The sequence below is a fragment of the Cryptomeria japonica genome, chromosome 6, assembly GCF_030272615.1.
Source record: "Cryptomeria japonica chromosome 6, Sugi_1.0, whole genome shotgun sequence".
Classification (NCBI taxonomy): Eukaryota; Viridiplantae; Streptophyta; class Pinopsida; order Cupressales; family Cupressaceae; genus Cryptomeria; species Cryptomeria japonica.
Window position 1 is genome coordinate 484,881,141 of NC_081410.1, and position 17,698 is coordinate 484,898,838.

Here is a 17,698-nt window from a genome sequence, read left to right on the forward strand (position 1 = left end):
TAAGCTTAAGCTGAATGATTCTAGTTGACTACACAAGGCAAGTCTGCAATCAACAAACTGCTAGTAGTATGGATAAACAAATTTCACCATCAATCAAACACATTTCTTCCATTCATCTAATAACATGAAATCAAATCTAAGAAGTATAAAGACCATGCAAATTGTTGAATCGACCCATAGATTTCACCATTTCTTCAATGAAGTTTACAAGTTTTTTATAACAACATCCTGGCAACAATCCTTGCCTTCTCTTTCTATTCTACTCTAATTGCTATTCTATCAACTGACTATTCACTATTAGCTAACTATTCACCTTCTAACTACTAACTAACTATTAGCCCTTACAAATGAGGAGCCAGGGCTTATATAGTGCCCTCAATACAATTCAATGGCTCAGATCAACTTAAGATCAATGGCCGAGATTTTACAATGAAAACCCTAATTAGGGTTTGTTACAACAACTCAATTCTGGCCAATGAAATAATTGCATTATTTGGACACATGTCTTCTCTGGAATATTCGACCAATGGATAATCGGGGTAGGTACATCGAAGTTTGTGCCATCTTTGATGAGTCAGGTACATTGAATCTGGACACGCTGAGGTGGACCAACCCGATTAGAGGAGTGATGACTGAGGCGCCACCTTGTCTGACACTTGCAACTTGGTTGATGTTCAATTTGATGATGCTGAGAAGATAATTTTAATTAACTCTTCTGAAACTATTTGCTTCTTCAGCGGACCCTTTCTTTTATCCTCTTTTGTCTTTGATGTGCAGGATGGATGGTGTACCTTCCCTTAAAATGCTAGGCTGGAAGAGGTCGTCCCTATCGATGCCGGACCGGAGAAGGCCATCCTTGATGATGCTGGGTTGGAGAAGGACGTCCTTGTTGATGCTGGATTGGAGAAGGTCGTCCTTGTTGATGCTGGACTAGAGAAGGTCGCCTTTTAACTGCAAGACAAACAAAAAGATGATTAAGGACACATAATAAATTCATTTCAACATAGCATTTTATACCTTAAATCATCAACAAGAAGACATCAAAATTAAGTTTGTTCAAGAGTCTTTCCAGGGACAGGCCCTATAAGAATTTCGCCCTGGACCCTCTAGAAGGGTCAGGAGTGAATTTTGCACTTTTGGACAAATTCCATCATGTCTTTATTCCAAAATACCCTCCAAGGCAAGCATACACTAGTCTTTTCTCCACCAAGGCCTGGGAATCCATTTCTTGATTGTCATTGTGAGCAATTTAGATGATACTGGGAATTTTGCTCTAGACCCTTTGGAAGGGTCAGGAGCGAAATCCAAGCTTTAGGTCTCGATTCCTCATCTCCTTCACTTCAATTCATCTTGCAGGGCAAAGAAACACTTTTCTTCTATCATCCAACCCAAGTTTATCTTGATTTTGCAAGGCAAAATAGGTGATTGAAGGATTTTCGCCCTGGACCCTTTGGAAGGGTCGGGAGCGAATTTCCTCTTTTGGCCTAAAATCATCACTTCTGGAGACAACCATCAACTCAAGGGCAATCACAAGGGCATCTTTTACCTTGTTCTAGGCTTGGCTTGGCACAAATTTTGGAGAAAATGATGGTTTTAGTGTTTTTTCACTTTGGACCCTTTGGAAGGGTCAGGAGCGATTTTCAAGTTTTGAGCATGTTCCTCCATCCTTTCAACTTCAATTCTTCTCCAAGACTAAGGACACATTGCCTCACTCCTATCTAGGCCATAAAAATCAAAATTTTAACTTGTATTGCAAAGAAAGTAGGTGATCCTAGGATTTTCGCTCTGGACCCTTTGGAAGGGTCAGGAGCGAAATCCTTGGTTTGGGCTAATTTCCATCATTTTTCAACACCATCTAACTTCAAAAGGCAAGAACATGTCTCCTCGCACCCATCCAAGCCATGAAAACCTAACGTTTGACTAGACTTGCAAGGAAAACAGGTGGTTTTAAGATTTTCGCTCTGGACCCTTTGGAAGGGTCAGGAGCGAAAATCTCATTTGGCTTCAAAATTTGCATTCTTGGTGACCAAAATCCACTCCAAAGCAATCCAAATGACCTCTCTCATGCTTGTCCAAGCTTGGCTTTGCTCAAAATTTGGAAGAAAAGATGATTTTAAGGATTTTCGCTCTGGACCCTTTGGAAGGGTCAGGAGCGAAAATCACTTTTAGGCTCAATTCCTTCATCTTTCATGGTTTCTAGCAACTTAAAGTCACTCTTATGGGCAACTTCCTCTTGATTTTACCTTATCCCACACTTGATCTAGCAAAACTTGATAGCAAAAAGAGGTTTTGAGAAAATTCACTCTGGACCCTTTGGAAGGGTTAGGAGCGAAATTCTCATTCTTGACCAAAAATCATCATTTTTTCAACTTGAAACTTCTTTGCAAGGTAGGATTTCATCTTTCATTGCCCTAGAAACAAGGTTTCATGTCCAAGAAAGGTCAAAAAGTAGGTTTATAAGGAATTTCGCTCTGGACCCTTTGGAAGGGTCAGGAGCGAAATTTCCTTTCCTGGCTAGAATCCTTCATTTTCATAACTTCCAAACATTCTCAAAGGCTAAATCATGCTCATTCTTCTTCTCATCATGTCTTGGTCATCAAGATTTGGCTAAACAAGGAAAGAAATGCCTCTTAGAGAGATTTTCGCTCTGGACCCTTTGGAAGGGTCAGGAGTGAAAATCTTGACTTGGGCTAGATTCTTCATTTCTCCCTTTCAAAACGACCTCAAGAGGCAAAGACAAGTTATTTCTCTTCCATCCACGTCATAACAAATCAAAACTTGATCTTCTTCATTGCAAAAATAAGAGCTTTAAGGAATTTCGCTCTGGACCCTTTTGGTCTAAAATCCTTCATTTCTCAACACTTTCAAACACTTCAAAGGCAACAAGAATGTCCATCCTTCCTTCCAAGATAACCTGCAAATCAAAAATTAGTCAAACTTAAGAGGAAATGAGCTTTAAGAAGATTTTCGCTCTGGACCCTTTGGAAGGGCCAGGAGCGAAAATCTCATTCTAGGCTAGATTACTCACTTTTCAAACTTCAAACCACTTCAAGAAGCAAACTTAGATCATTTTCCACCTGAGGAAGAAGGTTTCAAGGTCAAACAAGGTAGCAAATGAAGTTTATGATGAATTTCGCTCTGGACCCTTTGGAAGGGTCAGGAGCGAAATTCTCCTTTAGGCCAAAATCTTGTTTTTCAAAATCAATCAAACTCCAAAAACATACCCATTCATCTCCCATCAAGCCAATGCCTAGCCAAAATAAGGAGGAAAACAAGAGTTATAAAGATTTTCACTCTGGACCCTTTGGAAGGGTCAGGAGCGAAATTCCTAATCTTGGCCAAGATCCTGACTTCATTTTCACATTTCTTCATTCAAACAAGCATTTTTTCCATCATTCAAGCCTGGGAATGCGTTAGTTCTAGGTTTTGGTCAAAGTAGAATGTCCTATGGAGAATTTCGCTCTGGACCCTTTGGAAGGGTCAGGAGCGAAATTTGACATTTTGGACTCTCCGTCAGGATCATTTTATGGAATATAACATTTAAGTATAAGTGACTTATACTTTAAGTTATATTCCATATATACTTTCAGGATGTTTGAGAGTGGTTTCGGACCTCCAAGAGTTATATTGCAAAATCTAGTTTTTGGAGGATTCTTCAGTTTTCCAGACAGCCAAATTTCAGGATCAGGGCATTCCAGACAGCCAAATTTCAGGATTAGGACATTCCAGACTTAGCCAAATTTCAGGGCATTTGAAGATCAGAATGACATTCCAGACTTCATCACTCACCATCTTGACCTAGCTCGGACCTTCAAGAATGATACCCACTCACAAAGCAAGACACAATTAGCAACAAGAGCAAAACTAGGCCCTAAGGAAGACTCTCAAAGAAACCCTAATTCTGGGGCCCTGTGGACTTACCCTAGCTCAAGCAAAGCCTACCATCCTATTGATCCCCTGGCGACACTCAAAATGCAAAGGCTAATAGACAAGCCCTAAACACCTAGAAAGCAAACCCCAGAAAGCAAAAAAAAAGTAGGGGTCCCCATTTGCAATGGGGCGATGTGTGAATACGTCACAACAGTGCCCCACCTAATGAATTTAAAGTAAAGGGACATAGGTCAGTTATCTCCAGCTACCAAATTGACCAAATTGATGTCAAATAGCGGTCGGTAGTTGAGATAGTGGTTGGGGGGATAACTGAGGATTGAATGGGCATGGGTTAAAGCTGCCAAGTTCTAGAAGGCAGATCAGGATTGTTGGATGTAGTCAATCCTGGCCTCTGATTCAATATGTAAAAGCTATAAAAGGCAGGATGCCTCTCATTGTAAAGGGTTGGACAGTCAGATTCTAGTTAGAGTTTTTGTAGAGAGTTAGATTCTAGTTAGATTGTTAGAAGGTTAGAATTTAATAGTCAAGAATAGAGTAGAACTGCTGCAGAAATTGTTGTAATGACAACGAAAATCAATATATGAACATTAAAGTATGGTGTTTGTTATCTTGGTTTTCTTTTGTTTGCATGGTTTCTGTTATCACAAAAGCTCGCACCCTTGCTGAGCTATCAACTCAGCAACCTCGTGAAACATGGAAACAACCCTGAAGTGTGGGACCTTGCGCAAGGGGGTTGAATCTCCGGAGAAGGCCGACTTCCTTCTCACTCTAGGTGCAGGTGTTAAACCAACTCAACACTTCAAAACTAACTCCTAAGCCTATCCTAACAATTTGCAAAGGTAAAGGGAAGAGAGAATTGCTTGAAATAAAAGGAGGTGATGCACCAAGAAGAGATTGATCCTCTCCCCACCTGAAATGGCACAAGGAATCAACTGAAAAGCCCAAGAGATGCAAAAACTTCAATTGCATGAGTAACCCAAACGCATGTGTGAAGATTAGAATTTTCTAAGTGTCAAGAGGGGAGAAGGATTCCCACAAAGTCACACTCAGAAAACAAGTTAACACGGCATACATGTGAAAGGAAACCACAAACATACACTTATAATGGAGGTAAGAACACATACACATCACACATAAGTTGAAGGAAGGTAAGAATGGAGATTTTCAATTAATCATAAGGCCAAAAGCCAATCTTACAGTTGCAAAAATGCAAAAAAAAAATTACAAGTCTTCAAGAGAAGAGAAGAACATAAGAAAGCTCAAGCCAGCAAGGAGAAAACCTTTTACAATGAGGCTTAACAGCCTTATATAGAAAAATGGGTTACAATGGTGATCATGACCCCTGCATGTCAGTTTGGAAGTGTATGCACTTGACTTGTACATGCAAGCAACCTAGTCATACCCATAAAGAGCAATTCTGAGAAGGTGGATTGACTAACCTTCCAAAGTCAATCATGATGTAAGTCACCAAGCATGGCCCCGTACCTCCCTTGATGGAAATCCTGCCAAAAACACTTAATGCACCGTTGTGGCTCCACAAAAGAAAGTGCACAAGTTACCAAAATTGTCGGAGCATTTAAAGCCTTGACTGTCGATCACGCCATCTGGAAGTGTCACCAGTTGGAAGGAAGCTTGGAGACTTCGGAAACTCAGACTCCAGAAGTGAGCAAGACAGGGGAAGGAGCAAGGAACTTCGGAACATCAGGGTTCCGGAGTTCCAGGATAGAGAGAGGAAGGGAAGGAAAGGAACTTTGGAACCTTAGGGTTCTGGAGTTCCAGAGGAACTAGGGAGAGAAGGCAAAAGGGGAAGGAACTTCGGAACCCCGAGGTTCCGGAGTTCCTGGGAACTGCTCAAAGGAACTTCGGAACCTCGGGGTTTCGGAGTTCCAGGATAGAGAGGGAAAGGGCTAAAGAGAGAAGGGGAACTTCGGAACCTCGGGGTTCGGGAGTTCCGAGCAAAGGAGAAGCTTAAGAGAAGAGGCGAAGGAAAGGAAGGCTAGGAACTTCGAAACCTTGAGGTTCCGGAGTTCCAAAGAGGGAAGGAGAAAAGGGACAAGGAACGTCAGAGCCTCGGGGTTGCAAAGTTCCGAGGGAAAAGAGAAAAAGGCTAAGGAGAGGAGGGGCTAAGCTAGGGAAAGAACTTCGGAACCTCGGGGTTCCGGAGTTCCGGAGAAGGAAAGAAAGCGACTAAGGCAAAGAACTTCGGAACCTCGAGGTTCCAGAGTTTCGGGGAAGGAAAAAAAAGGCTAAGAGAGGAACTTCCTCCGGACAAGGCAACACTTCACACTTCATTATTCTTCTCTCCCTGATCAATTGGGGCCGCGCTGGTCCATGGAATATATCTCTGATTGGTTCTCACTGATGGACCAAGGGTGTCATAAAATGACAACAGTTTCCTTCAGCAGGTTTAGATAGATCCTTTCTGGTGTGCAGGTATTTGATGGATTTGGGTTCATACCATTGGGGATATGTTGATTGTGCATCCCTTTGTATGGTTAGTCTGAGCCTTTAAAATCGTGCTTAGTTCAATTGCAGGTATCCGTTTGAGCTGCACCAGAATTGGGTGCTTAGGCATGCACCTGCAATCTGAAAATCTTCTAAGTCTCCCTTGAAGATTGCACTGTTCTTGTGAGGTTGTGAGTTATTCTGGCCAAGCAAGGATTGGTTATGTCGAATCGGTCTACTCGCACATCAGTCTTGTTAATTTTAGGTCTCTTAACCCTATCCTTTTGCATTTAATTTTTCCTGCAACATCTTAGGATGCAGACCAACTTGTTGCAAATGTAAGGCCCCTTGTGTTACCAGCAAAACACATCAATCACCGAGTTATCTTGCAGTCATGAACTGACATTTGGAACCTTGAGGTTGTCCCCATTGATCATATAAAATAGCATTAGGGCTTCCTTACGCAAGAGAGGATAGGATACTCAGCAAGAATCATTCTATTCTTCGTTGGCCGGAAGGAGTCGGTTATCCGAGTTTAGCCACGTCAACAACACCCTTGGCTTTTCGGGGGATGAATAAAGGGAAATTATCCCATATTGATAAGAGTACCCTTTGTAATGGTATGACACCTGATTTGCCTGACGCCACCACATCAAAACAATGCATTTGTGGTATAGAATCATGTGATGTGGTCAGCCTAGCAAGATATGGATATTTCGATTCTCGGTATCTAGCCTACAAATTTAAAACACCTGACAAGCATTCAACTCATATCACGCTACATTGCATTTATGACCATTCACCACGCTGGACAACTTAAATAGCCACCTCAACCATCTCAACCATTTGACCAAAGCTAACAGCTAGGAAAATTTCAAACTTTCATCATCTATGGATGAATCAATGATGCATGTTCAAATTTATGTCACCTTTAATAAGCTCAGAGGCATGATTTGCACACTTATATGCCTCTTGGTTACCTTCTCTTTGAACATGAGATACTTTGAATCTCCGAAAGGTGGCTAGAAGGTTTTTAATACATTGAATATCCCAGTCGAGTTTCCAATTGTCTACCTTACCCCTAAGGATAGCATGTACATTTATTTGCAAGTCTCCCTCAAGATGGAACCTCCCTACCCGCAACCTCTTTGCCATTTGCACTGCTAGAAGTGCAGCTTTCACTTCCACCTCATTGTTGGACCCCCACACCTAGCCGTTGACTAGCACTAGCAGTAACTCTACCATGTCAATCTCTCACTATACACCCAACACTGAGGGTCCGGGATTACCTCTAGCTGCACCATCAAAATTGATCTTTATCCAACCCTCATCTGGAGGTATCCATATAACTTGGCTTGTCATTTGTTGAGGAGGATTAACCCTTGGAAGCCCTTTAATGGGCCAAAAAGACATTAATTTTATTTTCAAACACAAGGAAGAGTAAAAAACTAGTTTTTGAGCAAAAAATATATGGATCTAACCCTAAAGATAGTATAAGATTTAATTACCTCTATCATTTCAACTCAATGTATGGAAATAACAGCATAAATCTTTAGTTGTCATGAAAATCATCTTTATATGTGTAATGAGCACCCTAGATGATCATTTATTTCTTAACTAGCATAAGAACTATGCAAATTGAAACAACACTATCTCTGCCATTTAAGTACTGATAACAATTACAAGCTGATACAAATGTTGGTACAGGGCGGCACATTGGAAAGACACTCTCTAGATTGCCCAAATTGCTTGAAACTAGCACCCAATAGAAAACAATTAAAGAAACCTTGAAAAGACAGCTGAAATGATCACTGTAGGTAGGGAACACACATTTTGATTTAAATTACTGTATACGACAATGCAGGTCTGATACAATCGGAAAATATGTTGCAGGTCTGAAACATCAACATTGTAGGTCCAAACAACCCCTTAAAGCCTCCTAAAACTCGCTCTCTGCAACCATGTTTTCCCTCAAACAATGCCAAACAGTCTTAAAATTTGCAAGTTAGTTTGTAAGTCTCCTCCACTGTTGAGGGACGTCTGGGAGTCTTGGGGATGTCACAATGTCCCCTTTGGTGTTTCTGACACGATAAACTTTTGAGAAATGTCCCCCTGGTGAGGAATCGTCTTGGAGACGGTAGAGGAAACTTGGTGGTGGTGGAGGGGCAGTGGAGGGACGTTCCCTAGGTTTCCCTGCATCTCGGGGATGGCCCCATCTCAAAAACACGTGCATATTCAGGGGGGACATGTCCCTGTGGAACACTGATTTTTTCCTTAATTTTTTAGCTGCAAATCCTAGTTGTTTTTAGTCTTTTTTCAATAATTTAACTAGAAAGTGTAAATATTATTTCTCTTTCCATTTTTATCTTATTGCAACATCTTCAACATCCCGTGAGAGTATCAGTTGGAACAAGGACAAGCATAAGGCTGTAAAATGTGCAATTGGATGCTTCTTGTTCTATTTCACCATCCCATATCACGCAACCAAGTAATTATTAATATATTTGTTTTAAAATACATGGTTTGATTTTTGTGTCCATTGGTTTTTTTTCATTTAGGAGTATGTAGCATTGAAGATTTTAAAGTTAAATCTCAATATAGAATACTCATTTTATTTTTTTTATTTTTTTAAGGTCTCCTTATTGGAAAAATATGATAGATGCCATTACTATTTGTGGGGTGAGGTTCAAAGCCCCTAATGATGATGAGCTAAAGGGCTCCATTTTTGAGTCAAAAGGTGCCTGATGTGAAAGTTAGAATTGATGATATAATAACCACCCTATTTTATTTTTTGTTGAAATTTTTGCCAAATTAACATCATGCACTTCCAAATTAAAGTTTAACTGCTGTTACAGGTCTGTTTTAACATATTCAACATTCTTTTAACTGCTGGTACAAAAATCATGCTGGATAAGTTTTCATAAGATATAACTACATATAACAGAGGTACATATGAGACTTCACATGAGAAATATCTTATGATTATAAATTCACATGCTGCAGGTCTGAAATTGAATGTAGAATGCTGTAGCAGAGATGTAGCTTGCTTCTCATAGGTCTAGGCAGTTCAAAACCATCAGATCCAACTTTCAAACAAGTGAAACACTTTCTCAAATGATTCAGACCAGTAAGGCAATGATCTAGCAGTCTTCAAACAGCCTTTAATTGTCAAGGTATGGACAGGGACAGGTCTGTCAATGATTTTCAGTTATACTTGGGACTGATTTGGCACCTTTTCTTGACATCAAACAATCAAATACAATATCAAACTTGTTGTCCGGAAATATGTATATCTTATGTTTTGGTAGTAATGTTGTTTGTTAGTAGTTAGTTAGCCGACGGGTAGGTAGTTGGAGTCGCGACGGTTGTGTCGCACCCTTTCGGCTGTTATATATTGTACTACCTACGGGTATTGAAGGGTGTGTAGTTTACCATAGATAATGCTGTGAACATTGTATACTCTGAGTTATTAATGGAAAGCTTATTCTTGTATTCATGCTGTTATTGCATTGTTTATTTCTGCATTACTTCTGCATTCCTTTTGTTTACCCGGTGAGGCAAACAAAACTGTCACCAAGGTTACCCAACACACCAAACACTGTCACAATGGCCTCCAAACACACCCAACACTGTTGCAAAGGCTACCAAACATGAAGAACCAGATTTGATATATAAATCTAAGTGTTATCAGGTCTGAAAATGGACTGTTACAGTCCCAAATGATAATGGTAAGCTCTGATAATCACCTTCAAACATGCATAAAACACCTCCAAATGGTGACCACACACCAAATACCAACCCAACACTGTGAGGTACTGTGGGGGTACTGTAGTGGATTCTATGGCTGCACTGTAGCTTGCAACCCTTGAGCCTTTTTTCTCCAAATACCGTCTATAATTTGCTAAACCAATATTATCCAGAAAATCTTGAATCTGGAAACAAAATGCAAACTTGGAAATATTATTTAAACACAAATCTCCACAAAACAACATACGGCACAAATCTTCCAACTTGAACATTCAACTCTAATGTGAACCCTGTGTTAATCCACCATAAACCAGCTAGGAGGATCTTTCACCACCGAAACTAGCATTGCCCTCAAGGGTTTTTGAGAAGAACACGAGGTCTCTCCAAATTGTAAAAGAAAAATCATATTCATCCACACCCCAAACAATGAACCCTCAACCTCCTTTTATAGTTTTTTGAAGCAACAAAATATTAGCTTTTTCCTTGCTCCAAAATTCTTTTAATAAAATAAATAATTAATTTTATGGAGCTCTCTTCGCCTCTTTGATGAATAATAATGTTTTCTCATGAATAATGTCCCTTTTCCAAGCTGTCCATTACAATTAACTTTCAACACCTTTAAAACGAGTTATTACACTTAGTTGCCCCTTTTAATATTACCAACATTAGACAACTCAAGTGAAATATTAATTGAATAACTCAATAATATATCGAATTTGTGGAAAGCACCCAACTGATATAATTTTGCTATTTTGATCATATCAAAGTGATATTATGTAAGCATGCCATTTTAACAAACAGTTTGCTTAATGGTTTTAATGTTTGTTTCAGACTTGCAAGGATAGTAATATGAGTTTGATTTAAGTGCAAGCAGATTTCTTAACTCAGAAAAGAAGAGAAACATATATTGACTAAAAACATATGATTAGCATTTGCACATAAACAGAAATAACAATGTTTCTACTTAATAAGCAATAGATTTCATCAATTTACAAGTACAGCTATATAAATTCTGACCTCAAGTTGTCAAACCAGACTGATTGATTTTGTAGAGATCAGAAATACAAACAGATTCTTTCATTATAGATATAAGTCTGCAATCTGTATTGTAGCACTCAGAATTGCACAGAAGAACCCTTCTTGCCACCCTTGAATGGTATTTTAGTCAACAAATATTCTTGAACTGTTAATGAAGGAACATACTCAGGTCTGATGTAAATTGCAGCAGATTCAACCTTTATTTTCTTCCACACTATTCATGCCCAGCACAAAGATAACTTTCCTTACGCCCAACAGGAATTAATACACCAGTTCACTGCTAAAATCCACGCCTAGGGCATCACAATGTTGATTCATTGCCTTAAACAACTTGCTTCAGAAATAGCTGCCCAGATTGATCAAGAAAGACCCACACAAACTGCAAGGAAGGACTAACCTCAACGTCCAACAAATAATCTTTCCAAATGCTCATGAACAGAAAATGACTCCAAGGTTTCATGCCAATACATATGGTTTACAATGTCCACAACCTCCATAGGGTAGAGATACACAATACAATCTTAGTTCAGCACCAGAGAAGATGACTTAATCTCATGCCTAGTATAATCTTACAAACCAACAGAACTATGAATATCCAAAGATCACACTACTTTGGCTCTTGCCTAAGACTGCACGCCTAGCAAGAAGATAATAATATCAAATTAAATCACAAACCTTCTGAAATTTGTCTTCAAAGAAGTTCCCACAAAGTTTTGCAAATCCAAACATTGAATCCAGTTGCAAAATCTGAATGACTTTGCCAAATATTAGCCAAGGTAGATCTTTCACCATCGAAGCCAATCTTCTCCAAGAGGGTTTTCATCAAAGAAACGGGACTCGGACTCGGCTCGGACTCGGCAAGTCCGACTCGGACTCGGACTCGGGACTCGGCTGGACTCGGGAAAGTGAAAAACTCAAGAAATTTAGAGATTTTTAAAGATTTAAAACTTATTTCAGACACCCTTTATTGAATACACCTTAAAGACACAAAAACATCATTAAAATCGGCTCATTTGATTACATACACAAGTATACATCAATCACATAAGCATAAACACAAATTGTAGCTGAAGAAAATAACAAACATAGATATATAAATATTGTCAAATATATACAATATTACAAAACTCATGGAATAAAAAATCCATGTCATCATATGATCATCATCAAATGTTTCATATAATTACCAAAGGTAAATTACTAAATAGTAAATACTAAATACAACTACAAGTGTACAAGCCTATGGCTCAGAGGGTCGTGCACCCTCTCGCCCTGGCACCCTGCGAAGGCGTTTAAAGTAGGTCCTGGATGATTCAGCAGCCATAGTCGCTCCCCGTGACACCATGCCATGCTCAGCGACATCAGGAACAACTGTGTCATGCTCACCAACATCAGGAACAACTGTGTCACTTTGAGTCTCAGTATTTCCTGTCTCTGCTCGTGCTCTCTGCTCCTCCTCTGCCATGGCTACAGCCTCAGCCTCTATATCTACTTGGTCGATCCAATCAATGTCATCATCACTAAATATAGTTGTAGGAGTCCCAGGAGCTGTCTGATTCTCATTGGCCCACTTTGCTTCAAGATCAACCTCATCTAGAATGATAGGAGACATGTCAACTATTGCATTATTTCTCATTCTCAGGCGGAGGTTGTAGTGAACAAAGACGAGATCATTCATCTTCTCCACAGATAATCTATTGCACCTCTTGGAGTGTATGTGCTCAAACATACTCCAATTGCGCTCACAACCTGATGCGTTGCATGGTTGGCTCAAGATGCGAATGGCCAACTTCTAAATATTTGGTGTCTCTGGGCCAAAAAAGTTCCACCAATGATCTGAGTTTGAAATGAGAAAAATAAATAAAATCAGTCTCACTCATGAACTCATTTAACAAGTTACAATATAGTATTGAATAAAACAATAAATAAGCCTTACAATTCATTTTTACCTGGCATCATAATTGTCCTACCGTCTTTGGCGACAGGACGAGAGAAGGTCTCCCCTTGTGCATCTGAGAACAATTGTAGCTCTCGAAAAAGGCCTATCTGAGAAGTACCAAAAGGTCCCATCTTCTCCATGATTGCATATAGCCCATTAAAGACCTCCACATCAGCCTTGAAAGAAGGGATAAAAGAGAATGTCGGATTCAGATAATAGGCTGCCGCATGGATGGGCCTATGAAGCTGATGATGCCATCTCCTATCAATGATCTCCCAAATGGGACCATACTTTCTCTCATCTCCTCCGTAGACGAATCAGATGGCCTCCTTCGCCCTATCCATGCCCTCATATATATAGCCCATTGTGGGCTTATCTCCATCCGCAACTCGCAACAAAACCACCAAGGGCTTAACAAACTGCAAAATTGAAAATATTGTGTAATTCAGAAAAATGAGCAAATAAGAGAATACATATAATAAGTTATAAAACATGAAGTTAAAATGTAGAATTTATAAAAAAATTACCTTCACTATCTCATCACAAGGGACCCAAAAGCCTTGCTCATCAAAAATGCAGTCTGCCATATCTTTCCCTGTAGGGGTGATAGCATAGGATGAGGAAGACCACTCCTCACCAACAATCATACGTCTCAAGGCAGACTTAGACCTAAGCATGGACTGCAATGTGAGGAAGTTTGTGGCAAATCTTGTGATTCCTGGACGAGCTAACTGTTGACGTGTATTTTGTACACTGTCAAACACAGAATAAAATACCTAAGGGTACCCTATCCTCTCTTGAGTAAAGCCTCTGAATGTTGAAGATATCGCGAAAAGGATCAATCAGGATGACTTAAAGGTTCTTCGTTGTAGGATCTCTACGTGTGGATAAGCTCTTTGTGGTATGATGTGATTTGCTGGAATCACAAGGGGACTTACATTTGATGATTGAACTTCTGATCTGCTTTGAATATTGCTGGAACACAAGCTCTTACTAGCTTTGATTTAAAAAAAAAGAAAAAAGATGAGGGCGAGGAAAGGATCTAATCCTAACACTAAGAATGTAAGAGCAATGAATGATCTTTGATGAAATTCTAACTAAGTCTTGTTTTGACATCGCTAGACCATCTCCACAAGGTTAGTGCGATCTTCGAAGGAAAGCTTTATGATGTTCAAATCATCACTGCAGGCATAGACACCATCAGGTTGATGCATATCAATGAAGAAGCGACAACTGAAGTTAAGCTTAAGCTGAATGATTCCAGTTGACTACACAAGGCAAGTCTACAATCAACAAACTGCTAGTAGTATGGATATACAAATTCCACCATCAATCAAGCACATTTCTTCCATTCATCTAATAACATGAAATCAAATACGAGAAGTATAGAGACCATGCAAATTGTCGAATTGACCCATAAATTTCACCATTTCTTCAATGAAGTTACAAGTCTTTACAACAACATCTTGGCAACAATCTTTGCCTTCTCTCTCTACTCTACTCTAATTGCTATTCTATCAACTAGCTAATCACCTTCTAACTACTCTCTATCTATCTTCTATTAACTGCTTCTAACTAATGCCTTTACAAATGAAATGTCAGGGCTTATATAGTGCCCTCAATACAATTTGATGGCTTAGATCAATTCGAGATCAATGGCCAAGATTTTACAATGAAAACCCTAATTAGGGTTTGTTACAACCATTACATAACATTTAATGCTTGACCAATGAAATAATTGTATTGCTTGGACACATGTCCTCTCTGGAAAATCCACCAATGGATAGCCAGGGTAGGTACATCGAAGTTTGTGCCACCTTCCATGAGTTAGGTACATTGAATCTAGACATTGTTGAGGTGGACCACACTGACTGGAGAAGTGATGACTAGGATGCCACCTTGTCTGACACTTGTAACTTGGTAGATATTCAACTTGATGTTGTTGAGAAGCTAGCTTTAATTAATTCATCTGGAACTATCTGCTTCTTCAACGAACCCTTGCTCTAACTCCTTGTGTCCTTGATTGGCAGGATGATTGATGTACCTCGCCTTGGAATGCTAGATTGGAAGAGGTCGCCCTTATCCTGATGATGCTGGATCGAAGAAGGTCATCCTTGTCGATGTTAGGCTGGAGGAGGTCTCCCTTGTCCTTGCTTGATCTTCTTGGAGGAGACCGTCCTTGATCTGGCTTGATTTTCCAACTCCGGGATCCCCATTTGATGCCTACACAAAATATTAAAGTTAGTCTTTTGAGCATCAAACCTCAAAGCATGAAATTTAAGACCTTTCAAAGGTAAAACTTAAGATATTAATTTGAAAAAGTCATGATAAATCAAGAACTACACATTTTCAAATTAATAATGAATGGAATTTGGATCTTCAAGACTTAGACTTTACAAAATTGCAACGGGATCATAATAAGTCTTGAATAAGAACTTCAAAAAATGATTCTTCATACCTTCCCTTTGAGTATTTAAGTACAAAACCTTGAAAAATGAAGGAAGAGGACCGGATTTTGTTGGGCAAGATTTATAGTCCTTCCTTGGATGAAGTTCGCCTCCTCTAGTTTGAAAAAGAATAAACTCCACTAGCCTCTTCAAAAATCTGGAAATTCGCCTTCAAATGTCTTCAAAAAAATCTGGAAATTATCCTCCAATCTAGCAAGAAATTCGCCTCTCCAATAGCCTGATGAATTTCGCCCTCCTTAGTCTCCACACTTTCGCACTTTAGAAGGGATGAATGAATGATTTGAACTTGAAACAATGCCCCCCCTATTATATAGAGCGCTCACCTTCTTTCCTCCAAGAGGCCGACCTAGCAAATAAGCCTTAAAATAAAATATAAAAAAACACTAAGAAGGAGGCCGACTTGATAAATAAAGACAAAATAATGCCTTGTGCGCTCAACTTTTAATTTTTTATTTCACAAAAATTAATTTTAAATGCCTTTATAATAGAAATTCAATTTTTTGAGGCCCAAAATTAATTTATTAAATATCAATTTAATTAATTTTTTCAAATATTCCAAAGTTAGCAATTTGGCATCTAATGCGATTTGGAGGATATTAACGCCCAAATATGGTAAAAAATAATGAATGCCATTAACTTCGCTCTAGTCCCTTGGAGAGGGACAGGAGCACTTTTTCATTTTTAGGCTAGGATTCTCAATTTTTTGAAGTCAAACCTTTGTTCACCATGCTTTAGAAGATCTTTCCCATCTCACACAACTTTGCCTTAGCATAATCTCCGAGGGAATTTGTTGTTTCATAAAAAGCGCCCTGGTCCTTCAGTGAGGGACAGGAGCACTTTTGAGTCCATTGCACAAATTCTTGATCACATCAACTTCAAATCACTCTCAAGGCGTAGAACATCATTCCCCACTCCTTCTTGAGTCCTGGAAACAAAAATAGCATTTCAAAATGTAAGGTAAAGGGGCATATTTGGAGATTTCGCCCTGGTCCCTTGGAGAGGGACAGGAGCACTTTTGCCAATTGTCGTCAAAATTTGCAACTCTTGCATCTCAATTCCACCTCGAAGCATTTTAAACACTTTTTCAAACTTGCGCCTTGGCCTCAATTTGTCCAAAATTGGCGAGAAAGGCGAGATAACATGTTAAGTGCTCTGGTCCTTCAGTGAGGGACAGGAGCACTTTTTCAACTTCAAGCTTATCCGTCCTTTGCTAGCTTCCCAAATTATCTTCAATGGGCTAATCATGTCCTCTTTCATTCATTTCAATCACAAACTTGCCTTGGCCTTGCAGGAAATTCACACTTTTTGGAAAATCGCTCTGGTCCCTTGGAGAGGGACGGGAGCACTTTTTACATCTTGGCATACTTCTTTGTTCTTTAAACCTCTCAATTGCGTCTAAGGCATAAAACATCATTAGTCCTTCCCATCCAAGTCAAGTTTTGCCATAAAATATCAAACAAAGAAGAGAAACTTGAAAAAGTGGCATGGTCCTTCAGTGAGGGACGGGAGCACTTTTTGTCATTTGGGTTGATTTACTCCTTTGTGAACCGCTTAAATTATATTCAATGGACAAAACATGCTTCCCTTAACTTCTTCAAACCATAAAATCACTTTAATCTTGCAAAGATAGTGCGAATTTGAAATTCAGTGCTCCGGTCCTTCAGTGAGGGACGGGAGCACTTTTTGCCTTCTAAGCCAAAATGTCTCACTTTTCATCTCGAAATTCCTTTGGTAGGGAAGATTTCATCTTACTTCACGCTATGAATAAAAGTTAATGTCCAAAAGAGATCTAAAATTGTGCATATAAAGAAAAGTGCTCTGGTCCTTCAGTGAGGGACATGAGCACTTTTGACCTTCTAAGCGAAAACTTCATCATTTCTTTGTTTTTAATCAAGTCAAGATGTTCTATCATGTTCATTTTGCCATCCACCATGCCTTTGATGGTTCAATTTGACCAAACAAGGCCAGGAATGACTTAAATAAGCTTTTTCGCCCTGGACCCTTGGTGAGGGACAGGAGCGCTTCGCCTTGGTCCCTTGGAGAGGGACGGGAGCGCTTTTCGCTCTGGATCCTCAGTGAAGGACAGGAGCGTTTTTTGACTTTTTGAACTCTCTATCAGGATAATTTTTATGGAATATAGCATTTAAGTATAAGTGACTTATACTTTAAG

General features: G+C 39.4%; 1 protein-coding gene across 2 annotated transcripts in view; it reads left to right on the forward strand.

The window, feature by feature from the left end:
* Nucleotides 1-17,698, forward strand: part of LOC131052775 (uncharacterized) — a 163,672-nt gene that overhangs the window by 131,421 nt on the left and 14,553 nt on the right. The window contains exon 3 of one of the 2 annotated variants that reach the window (XM_059207450.1): nucleotides 9,340-9,509. The exons of the other annotated variant lie outside the window; for it this stretch is intronic. Within the exon in view, the coding sequence (XP_059063433.1) occupies nucleotides 9,340-9,345 (6 nt within the window). The 3' untranslated portion in view covers nucleotides 9,346-9,509. The remainder of the gene's footprint in view (nucleotides 1-9,339; nucleotides 9,510-17,698) is intronic. 2 annotated transcript variants of the gene reach the window in all.